The following is a 23,384-nucleotide window of genomic DNA, read 5'->3' on the forward strand; positions in this document are numbered from 1 at the left end:
GGCACATTTGGTAATGCAAAAAGGCTTAGTACTTTACTTTTTTTTTTTTTTTTTTTACACACTATACTCATCTGACATGAGAAACTGATAACCAGGCACTCAAATATACTTCCTAATTACCCCTTGGTAGCCTAGCAAAGTGAATGGAGTAACAAGTTTTTCTTTGTATTTCTGTCAGTCAGTCAGAGGCACTGTTTGGAATTTAAAAAACAAATTCTATAAGGAGCTTCCAATTTTGACATTTTTAAACAGCTCAATATTAACAGAAAAAACTAGTTAGTATTTAGTAAAGTGAAATTTATTTTTAAAATATTTTTAGGAAGCTGCAGAATGGCTAATGAATGCTCCTTGATAAGCTTGCAGTGTTAATTCTATATATGCTCCCTTCTGTGCTTCTGTTTTTGCAAAGACCTGTTTAAATTAAAAAAAAAGAAAGTTTTAAAACAGTAGGACTTACACTGTTGATAAAGTTTTTAGTTTTTAGTTATAAATGTTGCTGTAGTAGCAAAGAATAAGTACCAGTTTATAAAGCCTTCCACATTTCATAATATTGTTCAGATTTCAAACAGTAAGCATACTACACGCACAGAAAAACAGTATCACAGTTAAAGCAATACTAATAAACACCAGAAGTGTCCGAGTATGGCTTTCAGAAAATACCTCCTGCTGGATCAAAATGAAAACCTTTAGGTTCCAGAGAAATCTGGAGGATGAGTGCCAGCAAACTAGTTTCTCACTTCAAAGAATGGTTTCTTTCTAACCCTCCTGTGTACGGTGTCACCACTGGTTGTTTTTTTACCGTTAGTAACCTTTATAACTGCTTTGCAGTACGCATAAAATAATGTGAGGACAGAACCCAGGCCCACAAATACGTGTCTGTTCTGAGCATTAAAAAAGATGAAAATTAATTATACAGTGGTTCTCCCTTCCCTACCTGAAAAAAATCATCTCATCTCTCAACATACACAGAGACATCTGTGTAAGCTCACAGCATTGAGAGGTACGCCATCCACAGTGATGATGCAGCTAAGCCCTGGCGTTGCACAGGCGCTCCCTCCCTGCTTCCAGACACCTGAACAGGAATGTGATGGAACTGAAGGACAGGAAGCCCTCCAGCGCACTGCTGGTGGCCTGACCACCTCAGGTGCCAGTACTGCAAACAAGGGGGCTGCTGCCCCGCTGTCTGAACTTCCTGGACTCCAGTTACAGCTCCCCGACCCCATCCCGTCTGTTCCTATTGTCCAGATGGGAGAAATATGGGGGCTCTAATCAGTCTGGTTCAAGACCACGAATCTGTTACCACAATCTGTTAAATATGACCCACTGCAAAAATCCTTCCCAGCTCAATCACTACACTACAGTGTGAAAAAAGCCCCTTTACCTTAATTAAATGCAGTCCCTCGGCAGCCTGCTCTTCGGCCTCTTGAGCTGACTGGCCATCTGGATGGAGGAGGTGATAGAGCTGGACCAAGCTGGCGGCATCATCAACTCTACAGAGGGAAAGGGTTTACTGGTAAAACGGTTTACTGTTTTCTTTTGCATCACAGTCCTACAAGTGTGCCAAACTTTACATTTCAAACTTTCCTTCGGCCAGAAAAAAAAAATGTAAAGCCTTTGGTTTCATATTTTGGGCACTTTCAGGAATTTAGGCTTCATACCAACTCTGAGATGGGTAGGGCAGGAGTCAATACAGGAGTGCCCAACTTAACGAAAGTGAATATATTTAAATGTGGCTGTATCCTTTTTGGAAATGGAGCATCACTTCTCATGGAAACCGCATTCCTAATGTTTCGTAACTGGTTCCCAGGCCAGCCCACATCACCAGCGAATAAGAATGTAATCCAACTTGGAGGTGGGACTGCACCTCGTGTAAGCCAGAGGCTGGTAGGCATGGGGCTACTCAAAGCCACTTGCCTTTAGGGACGTTAGCAGGGACATCTGCTAACGAATTTTCACTGAGACTCTGAATTAGTGGCTAAGTGCCTCTACAAGAGGCATCCTAGGAGTCCAAGGAAAGAATCCCAGGCTATCTGTCTATTCAGAAGAACCCACTAGTTAAAAATTAGCATCTTAGGGAAGCAAATTTGAAATTATGCACACCAGACAGAAGGAAAGTCTACTTTAGTGTCACACAACTATCTATGAAGAAGCCTGAACAAGAGTTCAATTCTTATGGTTTGTACTTAACCTCTTTAAAAACCTATAAACAATTTTTATCAACATTAAAACCTAGCTTTCCCCAAACTACAGAATCACTATCCTCTCACATAGTCAACACCTTCCTACCATTTGCTATCTCAAAGCTGAAAGGGCATATAAAACTACCCCTTCTAGAGTCGGGGGACGGTGGGAGCAGGGTAAAGAATTTCTCAAGCCATGGTGACCTCAGAGAAATGCTCTTGGCTCATCCCAAGTCCTGTCCACCTTAAAGGCCACCTGGTAGAGCTGAGTAATCAAAACTTCCCTGGGCAAAATTTTTTTAAAATATTCATTAAAAATCCATTGTGTTTTTTATAATCTAACAGTCCATTATTGCACATTATCTAATGTAGAACAAAAGATAACAGTAATTCCCTTCAGCGCACAGGCACATGAACCCATAAAGAGCTTAACTGGGTTTCCATATATGAGTCATGCTTAGGGCGTTACATTCACACTAGAGCACAACGCCTGTGTCTCACAAAACAATTTAGCTCACCTGTATTTGAAATTAAGAGCAAATAAATTTACACATTCAAAAAAGATTTTAAAAGAATCTCAATTCAAAACTAACAGTGGGGCTCGAGTATGAAATAAATGTGCAGAATCCCAGTTCTGGTCTGGGTTCCATTCACTGAGGACATGCGCCCTCTACTGTTTACCTTGTGGTTTGCAGCAAACTGTCCTGTTGAAATCCTCACAGGAAGTTTTACCTCTGCAGAGCAGGAAGGCTAAGTACTCACAATTCCCTCCCTGCATGCAGATGAACTGCTCCAGATGTAAAGCTCACGTGTGATGACTATTACTGTAATACCGCTTACTAGTACACCTCAGTAAAGAACTTTAACTTTCAAAGAAATACATTTCTGTGTTCTAACTGCTTACAAAAGGTGTTTCATTTTTTAATACTTAAAATAATTTCATAATATTCACATTTGAGAAGCTTTATAAGAAAATTCATTCACAGGAGACGTCACTGCTAATGCACCTAAAGGCATGTCATGTTCGAGCATCCCCTGCTTATGGGGGAATTGCTGCTCTCCAAACTGGATTACACCACGCATGCTGGTGAGGAGGGCTGGCCTGGGAATCATCTACCAGTTACGAAAGATGTTTCAATGAAAATTATGCTGTTTCCATATGGGCTGTATTTCGTAGATAATACGGAACCTTCTAGTTCCAAATGCCTCACCACTACGTGAGTGGTTCGGATTACATGGAAGATACTGAGTCAAAACTCTTACAATTAAAACGGCAATAATCACTAAACCCTCTTAGTGACTTTCTTACTACACTCGTGACTGGTTTCTATTCCTTGTCCTTTTGGCCTTTAACTCAACCAATAGAAAGATACTCAAAACCAGTTTTCTCTTCAGTTTCATCACAAGTGGTGAGGGAGACTATTTCAGCTAGACGGCTAGGTGCACACCAGTTGCATGCTAGAATACAACAGACATTCTTTGTTTCACCCAACTTTGAAAAAAAACTTTCTCAATGCTTTAAAAATCTTACAAAAACAACGAGGATCAAAAGCAAGAGTATTTTCATAAATTGAATGATGACTTTTACTGAAAAGCCCTAGAAATAGTCCTACCGGAAAACAAGCACCCATCAGGGCTCACGTCTACTTATTCACATCTATTCAGTCCCCTGTGAGTATGTGGAAAGTTCACTGTTAGCCAGAAGTACCAGCGAGGCCAGGGGTAAGTCAATATCCAGGGTACACAGTACAGGTCCAAAGCCACTTACTCTTTAAGAGAATCCAGCCCTGTTTATACAGCACAAAAGCAAAGACTGAGAAAACTGGGTTATGCTGGAAGAACAATCCCATAATTAAACTGAGGGAAGTGAAAGCTATTTATCACTGGACAGCACACTGCTATCACTGAAAAAACAACAGCTTAAGTACAGGTATACGGTAATAGTAATATGAATTTCTTTTACTTACTAAGATCATACTTACAAATCTCTCTGAATCTGGTCAATCAGTAAACCATCAATCTTCTTCTTATTTACAAAATACCAAGCCATTCCACCGAAGTGTCTTGTTGAACGTAGAAGGTCATACTTTCCGTATTTATCTATATCTTCATAGGTCTGATGATGAAACTATCCACAGAAAATGCAGTTTTTAAGAAGTAGGAAAATAAGCAGAAGTGATCAGCATGACTGGATATACATTTACCAGCGTGCAAGCTGCCCAAGGAATTATCAGTAAAACCAGGTCTACTTACACCTGCCTCTGTAATCATGAACCAACAGCTATGGTTTAGACCAACCCTCCAACGCGGAAGTGTGTGGAGCCTGGGACAGGTCTGCCAAACACTTACAGCCACATCAATTACCGTTCAGCAGCCGCACACTATTTAGGAAGCACCTATTACATACGTGTACGGACACTGGAAATAATGGACCACCATTTCTTGGTCACTAGGGGAAAAAAGAAATCAAGAATATTCCTTCCCTCTTCCCCTTCCCCTATTCCGTCAGCCACCCTGTTCCATCTTGTTAACTCATGTTCCTCCAGTTCTTCCAGATCGATCTTCCTAAACGAGGACTCTGACGAGGGCATTCCTGTGTTCAGAAGGCTTTCAAAGGCTGCTGACTGAAGTCCACATTCCTCAGCCTGGCACCTGAGGTCTCCTGTGACATGGCCCCATCCACCTTCCTAGCTTAATCTTGACCCGCTCCCCCGCATACACACTGCACTCACAAGCAGACCAGATAACTGGCCATTTCTCAAGTACACTTTCTCTTTTCCTGCCTACTGTTCGTACTTTCCCCTCTACCTGAAGACCTCTCCTCACCCACCTCCACCTGCCACAATGTTCCCTACCCTTCTAGAACCCTCCTCAGGAACCCTACGAAGCCTTTCCTGAGAGCACACTGTAACCTTCTCCTAGCACCTAACATCTCAGACCTACGGTGATAATTATCTGTATCCTTAACCAGCACCCTTCCCCACAATCATTTCTGGACTGCAGGCTTCGATAGGATTCGTGCCATCACCTCCACAAGAACGCCTTACACATGGAAGGTACTACGTGACTATTACATTGAACTGTGAGACACATACACTGCGTTCTGGCAAATTTTAGAAAATAACTTTCCTGTATGATAGACTGAAAAAAGAATAGTCTCTGCCATCAAGTTTGGGTCCTAACTCTACCACTCACTAGCTGTATAGCTTTCAACAAGTCACTTGGGGAAGGGACAGCTGGGTGGCAGAGGGCATGCTTAGCGTGCACCAGGTCCTGGGTTCAATCCCCAGTACCTCCATTTGAATGAATGAATGAATGAATGAATGAATAAACCTAATTACCTCCCCCCCACCCAAAAAAAAAACAAAAAACGAGTTACTTAACTATCCAAGCTTATGTCCTTTCATCCTTGAGTCAAGGGTGGTCATGAGGATGAGAATACCCACCTGGTGTACATCAGGTTCTCAACAAGTGTTCAGGTATTTCCCTTCCCTCCCCTCTGTACCAGAACTTACAACCTGACTCATTGTGCTAGATTTAAGCATCTTACTCACAGCCATACTTAAGCCCATACTTCAGAAACTGCAAAATATACTCACTTTGATATATTCAGCAGAATCTGGCTCAAACTGGGCAACACAGAGATCGAGGACATCAGCATGCCGGTCCTGGCTGTACATGGTCTAAACCCACACAGCAGAGGTGGAATTAGATGAGAACAGGAAAGTGCAACACCCGTCCTGACGCCACGACAGGCCTGCCCATTGGCACAAGGGCTGCATCTGTGCCCATCGGGAGGGACGCACAGACAACACAGGCTTTGTCACACCTTCATTCAAATCCCAGCTGAGAATTATAAGACAGAAAACCCTACTTATCATTCAAAATGTCTATCTGTGTTTATCAAAGCAAAAGGCCCAGCAGCACCAGAGCCAACTGGTTCAACAGAGAAACCAGCACTAACCAGGGTCACCTTACCTGAAGATTTTCGTCCTTGAAAATTACTGGAGTTAAAACTCTACGACCTTCTTTTGGGAAATAAATTTGAATCATCCGGTCCCGTTCCTCCCAAGAGGCTTTGCGTAGTGTGCCACTTGGTTCTCTGACAACAATAAAACGCTCCTGAAAGAGAAAACATAACCGAGGATGAGTCTGTGAGAACTTATTTTCAGTTCCACTGTCCCCTTAAGCACCACTATAAGAACAATTTGCAATCAACAATATAAAATGCAACCAGGAAATATAAAATGCGATCATGTGTATGATTTCAATGATAATTTTAAACCTCAAAGACTTGGCAAGACTTGATATTTCCTTCACAAATCACTGCTGTGCCGCTGACAATCAGTAATCTTTTAGTATGAAAGGTTTTTCAGTATGAAATGAAAGTATTTACTAAGGGCAAACTATAGTCCTCAAGTGGGTTCAATACATAAAATGATTCCACTAAAATAAGTTGATTCTGAGATTCATCTAAATCCACTTCAGAAGAAAGAAGTGCTGTAAAGCCTTTTTGAATTGTTTCACTACTCCCTCATCCGGAAGTCTCACCTAGGAGGACGTCACTACTTTATGATCTGCGTTTAAAGTCCCAGGATAAAAGGAACAAACCCAAGACTGTGGAGTCTTAATTTCACACGTCTACGCTTCCTCATACTGGCAGGAGACGAATGTGTCGGAGAAACCACTGGCCCTCCTGCCTCTGGTCTCTCTAGCCTTCCAGCTGCCAAGTCCCAGGTCACACGGTCACTTCCTCCACTAAATTCCACCCAGTCTCTACCACTCAACTGGCAATTTATCATGTGTAAGATTCTTGACACCTCTCAGATACTGTTACTATTGTTACAGAACTGAAAAACGTCAGGGCCTGGGGATTATAGTTCTTTGCAACACCCAGAATGACTTTCGCAGAGCTTTGCACGTGGCAGATGAATGATAAGCATCTGATTAATGTTTAAACTAACAGATGGTACTGACTCTCAGCTCTTCAGAGGTGTAAGAGTCTCTGAGTGTATTTTGAGGATAATATAATTAAAACTTTCATCAAGCACTGCAAAGAAGAAAAAAAAATAGCAGATGGCAAAGTAATACAATTGTTCCTCAAAAGGATTTTGGTAATCTGAATTCCAAGTTCCTCTCCTGCTGTCAGGTTATAGAATGCGCCCACAGCCAGCCTCCACAGCACTGCAAACACACGTGAAAGTACCTCAAAGCAAAAATTCTAAAGGTTTATTATGTCAGATATACAGGTGGCCAAGGTACAGACACAGACATTGTTCAAAGCAGGTCTTCTAACCAGAATCGTGCAGGATAAAAAGGTTAGGATGGGTTGGCCCTTTCCCCAACCCTATTACTATGCAATATTCTACTGAGTTCTGTGGGCTGAATTGTAAATTCCTCTTTTTACTCTTTACTTGAAAAGGCTCAAACACAAAAGTCATATGTAAGTATGACAGTGTACCTTCGGCACTGGCAACCAAGGGAAGGGGAGCTAGAGAATTAAAAAGACAACAGATGAAGTGGTGCTGTCCAAAAACCTTCTGGGGAAATCGTCGCTCTTCCTGCAAATTCTGCAAAGTGAAAATCCTTTGGGAAGTCTGAGATTTGGGGGCATCATCAAGAATTTACGGGAAAGAAACGCTCCATCTTCTCCAAAAGCTTCAGCTAAGGAAGTCAGTCTAACTTGGGCAGAAAGAATCTCCCTTTTCCCACTGCCTTGGAGATTTTTGTCTATTGGTGGTTTGGGGGTGGCCTTCTGTCTTGTTCTGTCTCAGCACACCCGTCTCTTTCTCTGCAGTCAGTCTGGAACATACTGTGTCCATAATCCACAGGGAAATGGAGACGTGCCGATGGGGTGCTGGTCTGCATTTTCCTCTCTTACTCTGAGCCTGTCAGGTCTCCCCGTGAATCACAGAAATTCGGGTTTTTCCAAGCAGCTGGGTCACATGATGTTGACCTTTGTCCCTCAGGCCTATCTCCACACAGTATTTCAAATAAAGATCATTTTGCGATGGAATGTGTACTTACCCGGTGTGGTGTGCTGTATGATATATCAGTAAACACATATTTGGCTGTTTCTGTTCCTTCCAAAATCTTATCTTCAGCTAACACATCATTTATCGGGGCTCGCTCTTCCAGAACTGGTGGCATTTTTAATCGGACTTTAGCTGCCTCAACTGCCTTTCTTGTAGCCTATTGAAACACAATATTTCTTAGGGAAAGTCACAAGGTTAAAGACCAAAAGGATCACCTGACAAAAGCAGATATTGATCCAAAATGCTAAGGACTGCAAAGAGAAGCTAGAGCCATGAATTAGTGGGTGAAAAGCCAGACTTGGGCTCCTGGGCCCTGGCCTTTCCCTCTACGGTGTGTGGCGTGGCTGAGAGCACCAGCTATAGGCTCAACCCTTCTCAAAACAGCACAGGGACGCTCTGAGACAGAGCCAGACATCAGAAGCTGCCTGAAACAGACTAAAGGATTTCACTAATTGGGGGCTTACTACGTGCCAGATACTGTTCAAATACTTTAAGGCACTTGGCTCATTTCATGCCCACAACTACCTTATGAACTAAGTGCTACTGTCATCTCATTTTCTGAGAGGGGAAACAGAGGCACACAAATGTTAAGTAAACTGCTAAGCTGCAGCACTGGGATTTGAACCTCAGGCAATTTAACTCCAAAGTCCGCACCCTCAACCCCTGGGCACACTGAGCACGTTACTCCATGCCCTACTGTTGACAGCGATCACCTCCGAGGGGCAAAAGGGGGATTTTCACTCTTCATGTGATACACTAGTAGGTATTTGAATTTTTTTGCTTTACTAATTATTTCTGATTATAAGAGCAATAATACTTCACATATTCATACACCAAAGCATTTCCCACTCAATAACCATGACTCCAGGAGGACACTTGCCTGGAGTAGGATGCTGTTCAGAAGGATCTCATAATCTCACCAAAGCCTCGGCCTCAAAGCAGCTACCACAAACGTTTTTCCAGAAGGAGGCTGGAGCAGGCAGGACAAAGGAAGGATGCTCAGGCTGGTTCTGGAGCAGAGGCGGCTCTGCCTGATACCCAGACCTGACCCACATGTCTAGTCTGCCTAATTCTGGCCACACTCCCTACTCCTCTCTGCCTGCCTGCTCGCATTTCTTTCCTCAGTTCTGTGCCTGGGACTCCCCGTCATCAGTGCCTGTGGAAGAGCAGCTACAGCATCTGGAGGGGCCCTGGCAATCTTGTTTAATCCTTTAAAGACAGGGTATTTTACCAATATTCCTCATTCATGTACCTCTTCCAACTGTGCTTGGGTCATCAGCTTGTAAGTCGGTGGCTTCAGTTCTTGTATGGCTGGCTTAAAAATCTTCTGCAAATCCAAGCCTGTCATCTTGATGAGTATGCTTTGGACTTCCTCATCCATAAATGTAGGTTTCTTGGTCTCTGAGCTACTAGATTCTGTTAAGATGGATTTTTGTAAATAAGATAGCAAAAGTGACAAGCCAACAAGACCTCCAAATGGAAAAGTAAGTCAGCAATAAAAATGACCAACACAATACCTCAGTATGCATAATGGTAAGACCTACAAAGATCCATTCATTTAAAATTTACTGAGCATCCACTATGATAAAAAATGGACTGCCAAAAAGGCACTCAAAGTCTAGAGGAGGAAGTAATAGGAAAAAAGTAGTTAGTGCACTATTAATAACAATAATGGATGCTACCATTTACAGACTTGTCTCCTATATGCCAGGCATCACATACATTTTCAGGAATGCTTACAACAACCCACAAAATAGGTAATGATAACCCAATTTTGTAAATGAGGATACCAGAACCTGCCTAAAGACAACTAGGTATTAAATGATAGAGCCAGGATTTAAACTGAAGTTTATCTGATTCTAGAGCCTAGGTCAACTCCAATCTACCATCATGCTCCTCAGAGTAAGGGCTACGTACACGGGATGTACAGGGAGTTATATGATTACAGAGGAAGAAAGTAAACATAGCCTGGAACAGAGAAAGGCACGTTAGGGTCAAAGAAGTCTTCCCAGGGGCCAGAAAAGGGGAGAAAAGGGAAGGAAACCTTAGGCTGAGGGGTTCCAGCTAGGAAAGAGAACTGAGTCACTGGACATGATACTTAAGAGGCCACGTGGTGTCACGGAAGAAACTTGGACAAGAGAGGAGACCCAGATCTCAGCTCTGCCTTATGCAGTTTGTCTATCCCTTTGCCCAACCCTCCATTTCCATTAGGAATAAAAAAGCCATTCCCTTCCTACCACCTCTTCCCCTGCTAATCCTGTAAATGCTGGTGTCCCTCAGGATTCTGAACTTCCTTTCTCCCTTCTCACATTCTCAATGGATAATCTCCTGACCTCCTATAACTAGAATTACTTCTATATGCTGGAGACTCCAGCCAAGACCATCTCCCCCCCAACTACCCACTGCACATCTCACATGCACTTCAATATTCCCAAAGCAGAGCCCACGACTTCTCACCTGGCTCACACGTGCTTTCCTACTATCCGTCTCAGCACCATCCAACAGGTTACATGAGCCAGAAACCTACCGTCATTCCTGACTTCTCCTTTCCCCTCCACGTCTAGCCAAAAGCAGCAGTAATAACAGCAGTAATGACAACAGCTGATATCTGTTAGATATTTACTATGTGCCAGTACTTACTAAGTACTTTATATACTTAGCACATTTAATCCTCATAACAACCCCATACATACTATGATTATCCCCATTTTACAAAAGGGGACACTGACACAAAACATCCTGCCTGTTACACCTCATAAATCAGTCTTCAGTCCTCCACTTCCCACTGCCACTACCCTAGTCAAGGCCATCATATCTCCTTCCGTAGCCTCCTACCCTATTTCCCTGCCTCCATTCTGACCATTCTCCACAGAACAATGGATTCATTTCTTAAAAATGTAATCTAAACAACAGAAAAGATGAATAAGACAAAGAGTTGGTGTTTTGAAAAGATAAACAAACCTGACAAACCTTTAGCTAGACCAGGGAAAAAGAGACAGGACCCAAACCAACAAAATTATAAATGAAAAAGACATTACAACTGATACTACAGAATTACAAAGGATCATAAGAGGCAACTTTAACAATATGGCAACAAATTGGACAACCTAGAAGACACAGAAAAATTCTTAGAAACATACAATTTACCAAGACTAAATCAGGAAGAAATAGAAAATCAAAACAGACCTATTACTGGTAAGAAGATAGAATCAGTAATTTAAAAATTTCCTAATGAAGAAAAGCCCAGGACCAGATGGCTTCATGGGTGAATTTTACCAAACATTTAAAGAATTCATGCCAATCCTTCTCAAACTTTTCCAAAACATCAAAGAAGAGGGAACACTCCCAAACTCATTTTACAAGGCCACCATTATCCCTGATACCAAAGCGAGAAAAGGATACTAAGAGAAAACTACAGGCCAATGTCCCTGATGAATACAGAGGCAAAAATTCTCAATAAAATACTAGCAAACTGACTTAGCAGAAAATTAAAAAGATCATTCACCATAATCAAATGGGATTTATTCTTGGGATGCAAATGGGATTTATTCTTCGGTTCAACATACTCAAATCAATCAATGTGGTACATCATATTAACAGATGAGAAAAAAGTCATACGATTACTTCAATAGATGCAGAAAAAGCCTATGACAAAGTTCAACATCCATCCATGTGTAAAACTTCTAAAATAAGGTACAAAAAGAACATACCTCGACATAATAAAGGCCATATATGACAAATCCACAGCTAACAACATACTCAATGGTGAAAAGTTGAAAGCCTTTCTTCTAAGATCAGGAACAAGATAGGGCTGCCCACTCTCACCACTCCTATTAAACACAGTACTGGAAGTTCTAGCCAGAGCACTTAGGCAAGAAAAACAAATAAAAGGCATCAGAATTGAAAAGGAAGGAGTAAAATGTCTCTATTTGCAGATGATATGATTTCATATACAGAAAATCCTAAAGACACCATCAATAAACTATTAGTTCTAATCAACAAATTCACTAAAGTTGCAGGATACAAAATTAACACAAAAACCAGGTACCATTTCTATACACTAACAACACATTATCTGAAAAAGAAATAAAGCATCAAAAACAATAAAATATTTAGTAATAAGTTTAACCAAGGAGAGGAAAGACTGCTATACTGAAAACCACAAGACCTTGAAAGAAATCAAAGACACAAACAAATGGAAAGGTATTCAGTGTTCACAGATTAGAAAAATTAACATTGTTAAAATGTCCATACTACCCAAGGCCATCTATAGATTCAGTGCAACCCCTATCAAGATTCCAATGGCATTTTTTTTTTTACAGAATTAGAAAAAACAATCCTAAAATTTGTATGGAACCACTGAAAGACCCTGAATAGCCAAAGCAATCCTGAGAAAGAACAAAACAGGAGGCATCACATTTCCTGATTTCAAGCTATATAATCAAAATAGCATGGTGCTGGCATAAAAACAGACACATAGATCAATGGAATAGAGAGTGCAGAAACACTCACGCATACACAGCCAACTAATACTTGACAAGGGAGCGAAGATACTCAATAGAGAAAAGACAGTCTCTTCAATAAATGGTGCTGAGAAAATTGGATATTCACATATAACAGAATGAAACTAGACCCCTATCTTACACCATTCACTAAAATAAACTAGAAATGGATTAAAGACTTAAATGCAAGACCAGAAACCATAAAACTCCTAGAAGAAAACAGGAAAAAAGCTCCTTGACATTGGTCTTGGCAATGATTTGTTTGGATATGACACCTAAAGCACAAGCAACAAAACTAAAAATAAACAAGTGGGACCACATCAAACTAAAAAGCTGCTGCACAGCAAAAGAAATAACCAACAAAATGAAAGATAACCTAGAGAATGCGGAAAAAATATTTGCAAACCATGTATCTGATAAGGGGTTAATATCCAAAATATATAAAGAACTTATACAATTCAACAGCAAAAAAACAAATAATCCAATTAAAAAATGGGCAAAGGACCTGAATAGACATTTCTCCAAACAAGATGCACAAAAAGCCAACAGGTATACGAAAAGATGCTCAACATCACTAACCATTAAGGAAATGTAAATTAAAGTCACAATGAGATATCACCTCATACATCATCATCAAATGATGTTAGAATGGCCATCATCAAAAAGACAAGAGATAGCAAATGCCAGTGTGGATGTGGAGAAAAGGGAATCCTTGTGCACTGTTGGTGGGAATGTAAACCAGTACAGTCACTATGGAAAAACAGTATAGAGGTTCCTCAAAACAAAAACAAACGAACAAACAAAACTACCATATAATCCAGCAATCCGACTCCTGGGAATTTATCTGAAGGAAATGAAAACACTAAATTGAAGAGATATTTGCACTACCACGTTAAGAGCCGTATTATTTGCAATAACCAAGACATGGAAACAATCTAAGTATTGATTAATGAATAAAAGGATAAAGATGTGAGAAATATATATATATATGTAAAATATAGTAAATAATATATAATTTTTTTTACAGTTTAAAGACAGTTTAAAAACATATGAAAGGTGGTTCTGTTAGAGTAGACACTCTTAATATCATCCTGTCTTCACAGTAACTGAGAGAGAAAATCTTATTATTGGTGAGAAGTATTCCAAAGATCACTTACTAGTGAAAAATCACAGCTGTCAGAGAAGTTTAAAATTTATTTAACCTATAAAATAATACACATACACGGAATATTTTTCAGCCACAAAAAAAGGAGAAAATCCTGCCATCTATGACAACATGAATGGACTTTGAGGGTATGCTAAGATAAATAAGTCAGGCAGAGAAAGACAAAAACTGTATGATCTCATTTATACGTGGAATCTAAAACAACAACAACAAACTCATAGAAAAAGAGACCAGGTAACGCCAGGGTGGAGGGAAGGGGAGGTTCTGATAATTGGATGAAGGTGGTCAAATGGTACAAGTACTAGGGATGTAATGTACACTATGACTACAGTTAACACTGCTGTATGGTATATATGGAAGTTGTTAAGAGAGTAAACCCTAAGAGTTCTCATTACAAGGGAATTTTTTTTTCTTTTTTTGTATTTCTATGAGAGGACGGATGCTAACTAAACGTATTGTGGTAATGATTTTATTATATATGTAACTCAAACCATGCTGTACACCTTAAACTTAACACACTGCTGCAAGTCAATTACATCTCAATAAAACTGGAAAAAAAATAATTTAAAAAATGTAATCAAGATCACTCCCATGTTTGAAAAAGCTAAAGTGATCTGCTTACTTCGCTGTGTCCCCACTAGACTATGTGCTCTCCCAGTACTACCTTGTCTTGTATTGGTCTCTGGCACCCAGGGTCCCTTATAGTGCCTGGCAAACAATACGTGCTCAGCACTACTCTTTCTTCAGACAATCTCACCCATTCCCCCAGCTTCAGTTACCATTTTCACCCCAGTGTTTCTCAATTTATATGTACCTACATACCAGAAATGTCCTCAAATTTAATGTGTCCAAAACAGACGTTTAATTCTGCTTCCCCTCCCATCTCCTTACCTCATCTACTCCTGCTTTTTCTCCCCCACTTCTCCTCCTCTCCCTCCCCTCGGAAAAAAATGTTCTATAATTAATCTTCTCTGTCTTGGGTATAAATGGGACTACTCTCCATTCATCTGCTCAAGCCAGAAACTTAAGAAGTAACACTGATTTCTCCTTTTAAATCCAGATTCAAAGTCATAACCAGCCTCCTCAACCGTACCTCCAAAATGGGTTCCCAAACTACCTGTGTTCAGTCTCGTTTCTGGACTTTCGCTTACACTGTTTCCTCCGCTTAGAATGTTTCTTGTTTTCTCCCTAGCATGGTTAACTAGGTCTCAGCTTTGGTCATATTTTCAAGAAACTGTACCCTGCCCTTCCAGCCTAGTTTGAGCGCCACTCTTCTCTGAGTCGCCCTATCACAGTCCAGGTCATACTGCGCTGCCACTCCCCAGTGGGCTACGAGTTCCTTCAGGGCAAAACCCGTGTCAGTCAGTCCGCCGTATTCCCTAAACCTAGCTCGGTGCTTGGCAAAGGGAGCCCACGCACTACTAATTAAGTGAGGGAACGAATGAACAAACGCGGGGGACGACAGAGCCTGCGGGTACAGGAGAGAGCCGCCTGGGCTTAAAGGTGCGCTGAGGGAAGAGCCGGGGCCCCCTACGTGTGTCTCGCCAGGCTGAAGCAGGCCCCAGGTCTCCCAGGAAAACGCCCTAGCGGACGACCCACGGGTCACTTACCGGCCTCGGAGCCGAGCCCACGGCATGGCGTTCCCGCCCCGCAGGCCCCGGGCAGAGGCTGGAGCAGAGCGCTGGGCTCGGGCCGAGCTCGGGCGCGGAAACAGAACCGGCCCGGGCCCGGAGAACCTCTCCGGAGGCTCCACAACGACGCAGACGCCCTGAGGGTCGCCATAATTATCCGGACCACTGACGCCGGAAGCAGCTGAGAGCGGTTCCGGGTCTCGCGCCGTTCATATGGCATTCTGGGAAATGTAGTCTGGATGAGGGAGGAGGGAGCCGGAAGCGATGTAACTTAATGTTTATAAAACAGTAACATATAAAATCTATAAAATAATGTTATTGTTAATCTAGAAAACAAAACAAATGTATAGATTGTTTCTTATAAACCGCTTTTTCACACGTAGAAGGTGTTTATGTTCTCCTTTTTCAGGGACCTTTCCTTCGTTTCCATGGCTCTAAATAACAAATTTCCATTTCCTGCCCAACCCTTTCCTCCCAGCCCCAGGTTTAAATCCAACTGCCTATTCGACTTCTCCATTCAGACTTCTCACAGGACCCCTCCACGCCTGTCCACTCCTCCCCACCCCCAAATACCACCTGATAACAAGTCCTGATTGCCACCACCACCATCATCCTGCATCAACTCATACACCTTTTTCTGTCTCAGAAGGATCTTACTTTCTTTCACAGACTTTTTCTCAGTTTGTGATTATTCTGCTCAATTATCTGCTTGCTTTTGTCATGCCATGAAGACAATGACTTTATATATTGTATAACACCTAGCCCAATAATATATTGATGTACACAGCAAACATTTGTTGAATAAATGACTAAATGAATGATTAAAGGATCCTGTTATTTTCTTCCCAGCTGTCCAGGATGTGCAGGTCTTATTCTCCCCTAGACTATAGGTTGGTGCTTGTGTTAAGAACTTATCTCAAGGCCTGGCTAAAGAAGGGTGTTAAGTAAATGACTGTTTGAATTAGTCGGACAGGTAGACTTATAGTCTAACCTCACCTCACCCGCTGCCCATTAAGAGCTCCGTTTATGAACTCATTCTCTATCTGGGCAGGGAAGGAGAGTCCTCGGCTTGGTACTGCTCTCAGGCATGACTGTTACCCAGTGCTTCCTAACACTTCCTCTTACATCTACATGATAAAAGGTGTCAGGGAGTGGTAGTGGAAGGCATGCAAGTGTCTCCCAGTTATGCCTTTCCTATGAGAATACACCACCTATTTTCCCAGCGGATAGGCATCTGTGGCTGTGTATTTCCCATTAACATCCCCCTGGATAAAACCGATTGGACTGTGAGTGGACATAACGCAGTAGAAATTAATCCACTGGCTGCTGTGTTAGTTCCCTGTAGCTGCTGTAACAAGTTATGGCAAATCTGTTTGCTTAAAACAACAGAAATTTATTCTATCACAGTTCTGGATGCCAGTAATCTAAATCAGTCTCACTGGGCTGAAGTCAAATTATCAGCAAAGCTGTGCTCCCTTCAGGGGCTCTAGGGGAGAATCTGTTCCTTGTCTCTTCCAGATTCTTGTGGCTGCAAACATTCCTTGGCTTATGGCTGCATCACTCCAATCTCTGCTTCATATCACCTTCTCTTCTGTCTGTGCCCAGTCTCCCTTTGCCTTACTCTATAAGGTTATATATAGGATTGCATTTCAGAACAGAGCAAGGTAGTCTCTCCATCTTAAAATCCTTAATCACTTCTTCAAAAAGCCGATTTCCTTAAAACATTCACAGGTTCCAGGGACTAGCAAGTAAGTATCTTTTCAGGAAGAAGGGAGGACATTTTTTCTCCCTACCCCAGCTGTCCAGGCACCAAACAGATTTTATCTCAATGTTTCAAACTAAGAAACACAAACTATAGTTGACGGTAGAAGCTTGAAGTGAATAACTATTTAGAGTTAGGTTTGGAGCAACCTTTTCCAGCAATATGCTCACTGATGAGTGAGCAGAGAAAGCCAGGAAAATGGAGCTGGAGCTGAGATGGCAGACTAGGAGGTTTGAGAAAGAGAGACATGGAGGAAGGCGCTGTCTTCCTCCAGAGACGCTCCCACATTTCTTCCATTAATCTGCTTTACTTGGGCTATACTAAATTTTATGGATGGCGTGACTAAGATTTCTGGTTCCAGCTTTAATCTTGGGCACATTCCCTCATCTTTCAGAGCCTCAGCCCCTCATCTGCAAAATGGGTACAATGATAGTACTTATCTTGCAGACTCTGAGGATAAAGTACCTTCGGTATCTAATGCCTGGTGGTTCCAAAGTAGGTGCAAGAATGTCATGTGGCAGCCAGTCAGTGGCTTTCTAGAGAACTTTAGAGGGAGAGCTTTACAGAGTTATATGCTAAGATTCTCTGGTTGCAAGTGACAGAAATCTTCCCTGTATAAAACAGACATGGAAGTAATGGTAAGGATGTTTACTATCTCCCAGAGTTAAATGGAAAGCTGAATAGCCAAGACTCCAGAAAGACTTGAAGGATGGAAGCCCCAGGGTCCCCAGAGGCAAGAACTAAAGAGAAATTTCTCCAGGAGGCTGCTGTCAGAATGACTTGGTTCCAACTACAGTTGGCCCCTCCAAACCCATGAATTACACATTCACGGTTCTGTATCCATGGGTTCAACCAACTGTGGATCAAAAATATGCAAAGAATAAAATTCCAGAAAGTTTCAAAAAGCAAAACTTGAATTTGCCACGTGCTGGCAAATACTTACATAGCTTTTACATTGTATTTGCAACTACTGAAATAGCATTTACCTTGTATTGGGTATTACAAGTAGTCCAGAGATGATTTAAAGTATAAGAGAGAATGTGTGTGGGTTATATGTAAATACTACATCATTTTATGTAAGGGACTTGAGCATCCTTGGATTTTGGTATTGGGGGGGGTTAATCCTCTGAGGATCTTGAGGGACGATTCTACATGCTTTCCATCAAATTAAAGTTCCTGATAAGAGAAGCTGATTGGCCTGGGTGGGGCCCTATTCACCCCTGGGGAGTGGGGAGAGCTGGCCCTCTGACTGACAGTTGCAAGACACCTTGGCTGCATCTAGTGGTCGGATTCATGAGGTCAGTCTAGGGGAGGGAGCATCAGCTCTGTGGAGCAAGAATGAGTCCTATTACTTGTAAAGCTAGAAGTATAGTGATGTTTCAGTTACCCAACTAATGGTGATTTTACAAGGTCTGAACATTTCATTATTTCCCTAAAGGGTCTAGGATTTTGCCCTGGATTTTTAGAATTCCTCAAGATGAGGGTGTGAGGATAGATGTCAAAGAGAGGGATGGAGAGAGGAAAGGGACTGAGGGGGAAGGGTGACAGTCTGGACAGTACAAGAATTCTTAAAATTTTCAGCAACATCCTTGCAACTTCCATATAGTCTTCAAAATCCTATCTTTGAAACCTTCCCCAAGGACCACATCTACCCAGTTTTTGTCCTCACCCAGAGTCCAAATCCCCAACATATTCCTACAGACACAAATCCCATGGCCAAAGCTCCTTTGTGCACTGAGAAGGGACCAGTAGCAAGGGAAAGAGTAAAGTGGGAAGGGACAAGTGATGATGGGAGGTTCCTGAGGAAACTGCAGGAAATAAGATACCAAGTGGGGACACTGGCCATTGACGGGAGGGAGGCCTTTGTACTAGGAGGCAAGGAGTTAAAGATGGGTGGAGTGTAGATAGGTTTTAGGAGAGAATCAGTGGGCCTTCTTACTTCTTGGCCTCTCTCTTCTCCAAGCAATGGAAAGCAAGGTCATTGGCTGAGAAAATGTAGGGTTGTTGGAAACTGTAGGAGTGAGAAGTGTGAAGTAGCCACGGCTGTGATGCTAGAACCTGAAGTAGCTGGACAGTCTGCAGCCACGCAGGAGAAGAGAAATCAGATGGGAAGCCAGGAAATGATTCCTGGTAGTTTCAGAGAAATATGGAAAACATTGGAAGGTGTGCCTGGAAGCCCATGCAAGGCTGTCTCTGAGCAGAAGAGCCTTGAGCAACGGTGAGGATGTTGACAGATGTGACAAAGCCCAGCCATCTTCCCTCCCATTTGGCTCGCAGTCTTCTCATTAGTCCTATGTGTCCCCACGGCAGACTGATGAGGGAGGCGAGGCAGGCGCCGACAGCCCCATCTTCTCTCTGCGTCAGCTGAGGCTCCAAAGTTAAGGGTCTTGCCCAAGGCCACCCGATTTGTTCAACGCAGAGATGAGGCTAAACCCTGTGGTCGCTGGCAGCTGTGATGATGGAAAGGCTCTGTTTCACATGTGTTTCATGGAGTGAGGAAAAACACTGAGACTTGCAGAAATAATAAAGACTGTCTTCTGAGCCCAGAATGTGGCCCAAAAGTGAGCAGGCAGGGAGACTGTCCTCCACCACGAGACAGTGGGGTGGATGAGTCATTTCCTCCAACCCTGGAATTATCAGTTTAGCCTCAATTTTCCACATGATACTCTGTCTTTTTTCTTCTGACAGCACCTACTGAACCACAATTCTACCCCAAATTGGATACTCAAAACAGAAAATAATTGCCTAAGGCCAAGGCTCCATCTGTCTGTGATGATAGGCAGACTCTCTGTCCTACAGTGCAAGGACATAAATGTCAAAGGCGCTCAGGCTGGCTCCTTCCTGCCATCCCAGATGCCCCTACCATGACGCAGGCCCAAAGCAATCACCCCTGTGTCACAGCCATTGTGGATATGATCTGTAATAGCTGACACTTGGCCCCCCTACTTCCGAGAGCTGGCTGCTGTCAGGTTTGGTATGTGGAACATTTTGTCTGAGGGACATGCTGGCCTGGGTTGAAAGTAATTCCCATCAGCTCAGAACCGGGTGGTCTGTCACAAGGTTATTTTTCAGTTCGATCTGGACTCAGGAAGTCCAGATCTGCCTGAGAGCTGTATTTTAAGGTTAATAAGCCCATCAAAAATTCCTTTCATGAGAAAATGTGAGCAACTGATTGCCAGGGCTAGCATGCAGTTCCCAGATCAGGGACCTGAGCATAATTTCACTTAAGACTCAGGACTGCAAGGGTCCTAAAGATTCCTGGGGCCTGGGCTGGGAGAAGCTGGCAGCAGGACACATTGGCTGCCACTGATGGGAAGCCAGAAAGGGCAGAATGCACGTTCTTAGGATGCTGCAAGTGTGTGCCTGTATGTATGTGGCCATATGTGTCACACAAACGTTTATGTGCATGTTTGTCTCCAGGGGACATGGGTTTGTGCATGTGTGTATGGAGGGATGGCCATTCACTATGTACGTGAATGTGTGTTCAAATGCGGGTACGTGTACACACGTATATATGCGTTGAACATGTGTGTGTTTGTGTGGTCCTGTGTGTGTGCACATCTGTGTTGGCCTGGGAATGGGGCAGTTCAATGGTAAGAGCTTTAGAATCAGGCAGATGTGGGTTCAAATTCTAATTCCACAATTTATTAGCTGTATGAGCCCTTGCTACTCACGCCGTGGTTTCCCCCTCTGCAAGACGGGATGATACAGCCCCTTACAGGACCGGGGTGAGGGCTAGCAGCCGTGAGGCAGATAACACTCTGGCATACGGTCAGTGCCCACCAAGTGGTGGACAGTATTAACATTATGACTTTCTTCACCATCATCATCATCGTCCTTGTCTCATCCCATCTTGTTCCCTGGCCGTGTGGCATTTGTTCTGTCTCTTTAAAACCCACCCAGGACTGCATTTCAGACGGAAATGAACTGACTTGAGTTAGCAGTCCAGAGAAATGAGTGACTACACCAATTCCCCTCATCCACTGTGACTTTGGCTACATCAATAAATCACTTGCTCAATGAGTTTTCTTCCTACACTGGTACATCTTGTAGGTAGTAGTAGGAGATAGTTGTCAGCCACCTTCTGCACACCCAGACCTGGCATAGGCTCCGTGGAAAATATGAGAAGAGAATGCACATATTCCTGACCTCAATAGTTTCCAGTAGAATTGCCTTGATTTTTAAATAAATAAACAAGTAAACAAACAGGCTTATTCAGGTATAACTGGCATACAATAAACCACACACATGTAAAGCATATGATTTGACAAGTTTTCACCTATGCATACACCAATAAGCATCACCACAATCAGGATAGTGAACAAGCCCATCACCCCAAATTTTCCTCAGGCCCCTTGGTAATCCCTTCCTCTCACTCCTCCTGCACAACTCCCCCCACCCCCCAGGCAAACATGCCTTCTTTCCTTACAGATTGATATGCATTTTCTAGAGTTTTATAATCTCTAGATTATAATCATAAACATGATTTTTTGGCTTTTTTCACTTAACATAATTATTTTAAACTTCATTCATGTTGTCATGTCAGTTTATTCCTTTTTATTGCCAAATAATATTCCATTATATGGATGTACCACAATTTGTTATCCATTTGCCTGTGGAGGCACTTTTGGGTCGTTTCCAGTCTTTGGCTGTTACAAATAAAACTCTTACGAACGTCTGTGTACAAATCTTTGGACATATGTTTTCATTTCTCTTGGGAAAATATCCAGGAGTGGGATGCTTGAATCATATGACAGGAGTGTATTTAACTTTGTAAGAAACTTTCAAACTGTTTTCTAAATTAATTGTACCATTTCACATCTCTACTGGCAGTGGATGAGAGTTTTGATCCCTCAACATTCTCACCAATATTTGATATGATCAGTCTTTTTAATTTTAGCCATTTTAATAGGTGTGTTATGGTATCTCATTGTAGTTTTTAATTTGCATTGGCCTAATGACTAATGATGTGAGCATATTTTCACGTGCTTATTTGAAATTCATGTAGCTTCTTTGGCAAGTTGTCTATTCAAATCTTTGCTTATTTTTAAAGTTGGGTTGTTCTGCTATTATTGAAATTCAGGAATTCTTATATATTCTGGATACAAGTCCTATATTTAAAATGTTTGCAAACATTTTTGTAGCTTGCCTTTGTATTATCATAACAATATCTTTTTAAGAACAATTTTATATTTATCACTGTGTTCTCTTATCGGTCGTGCTTGCCTAATCCCAGGTCATGAAGGTTTTTTTTCCTAGGTCTTCTTCTAGAAGGTTTATAGTTTTATATTTCACATTTAGGTCTATGGTGCATTTTGAGTTGATTTTTAAAATATAGTATGAAGTATGGATTGAAGTATATTTTTGCATATATGCTGACTGTTCCAGAATCATTTTTTGAAAAGACTAACCTTCCTGTACTAAATTGCCTTTGCAACTTAAAAAAACAGCTGCCTGTATATGTGTGGGTCAATTTCTGGAATCTCTGTTCTGTTGTGTTGATGTATTTTTATATCTTTATGTTAGTACTACACTGATTTGTCGCTGTGGTTTTATGATAAATCTTGAAACTAGATAATGCTAGTTCTCCAATTCTATTCTCCTTTTTTTCAAAGTGGTTTGGCTATTTTGTGTCCTTTGCATTTCCATATACATTTCAGAATCAGGTTTTCAGTTTCTACAAAAATCCTTCTTGGAATTCTGATTGAGATTATATCAAATCTCAGATCAAATAAAATCTATCTTAACAATATTGAGTCTTCTGATCAGTGAACAAAGTTTCTCCATTTATGTATGTCTTATTTCATTTCTCTCAGAAATGTTTTTTGGCTTTCAATGCTTTTGCCAGACTTATCACTAAGTGTTTCATATTTTTGATACTATTATAAATGCTATCTTCATTTCAATTTATGATTGCTGCTAGTCTTTAGGGATACAATAGATTTTGGTATATAGATCTTTTATCCTGCAAATTTGCTAAACTCACGTTTTAATTCTATTAGGTTGTTTATAAATTCTGTCAGATGTTCTACATGAACAATCACATTGTGGATAAAGGTAGCTTTAATTCTTCTTTTTCAATCTGGACATCTGTTTTTTTCTTTTTCTT

The 23,384-nt window shown here is 41.7% G+C and overlaps 1 protein-coding gene across 2 annotated transcripts; it reads right to left on the bottom strand.

Moving 5' to 3' along the window:
* Positions 1 to 37: 37 nt before the first annotated feature.
* On the bottom strand, positions 38 to 15,693 carry MRPS22 (mitochondrial ribosomal protein S22). Of its 2 annotated transcripts, XM_014564207.2 has the most exons (9): positions 15,493 to 15,693; positions 9,468 to 9,631; positions 8,208 to 8,372; positions 6,159 to 6,302; positions 5,780 to 5,863; positions 4,163 to 4,308; positions 1,382 to 1,490; positions 935 to 1,072; positions 38 to 411 (listed from the first exon to the last, which is right to left on the bottom strand). In XM_014564207.2, the coding sequence occupies exons 1-8, from the start codon at positions 15,662 to 15,664 to the stop codon at positions 986 to 988; spliced, it is 1,071 nt and encodes a 356-aa protein (XP_014419693.1). In that variant the 5' UTR covers positions 15,665 to 15,693; the 3' UTR covers positions 38 to 411; positions 935 to 985. The 2 variants fall into 2 exon arrangements, with proteins under 2 accessions (XP_014419693.1, XP_006190629.1); XM_006190567.3 differs by lacking the exon at positions 935 to 1,072 and having other exon boundaries at positions 277 to 411.
* Between the last annotated feature and the right edge of the window lie 7,691 nt (positions 15,694 to 23,384).

The sequence above is a fragment of the Camelus ferus genome, chromosome 1, assembly GCF_009834535.1.
Source record: "Camelus ferus isolate YT-003-E chromosome 1, BCGSAC_Cfer_1.0, whole genome shotgun sequence".
Classification (NCBI taxonomy): Eukaryota; Metazoa; Chordata; class Mammalia; order Artiodactyla; family Camelidae; genus Camelus; species Camelus ferus.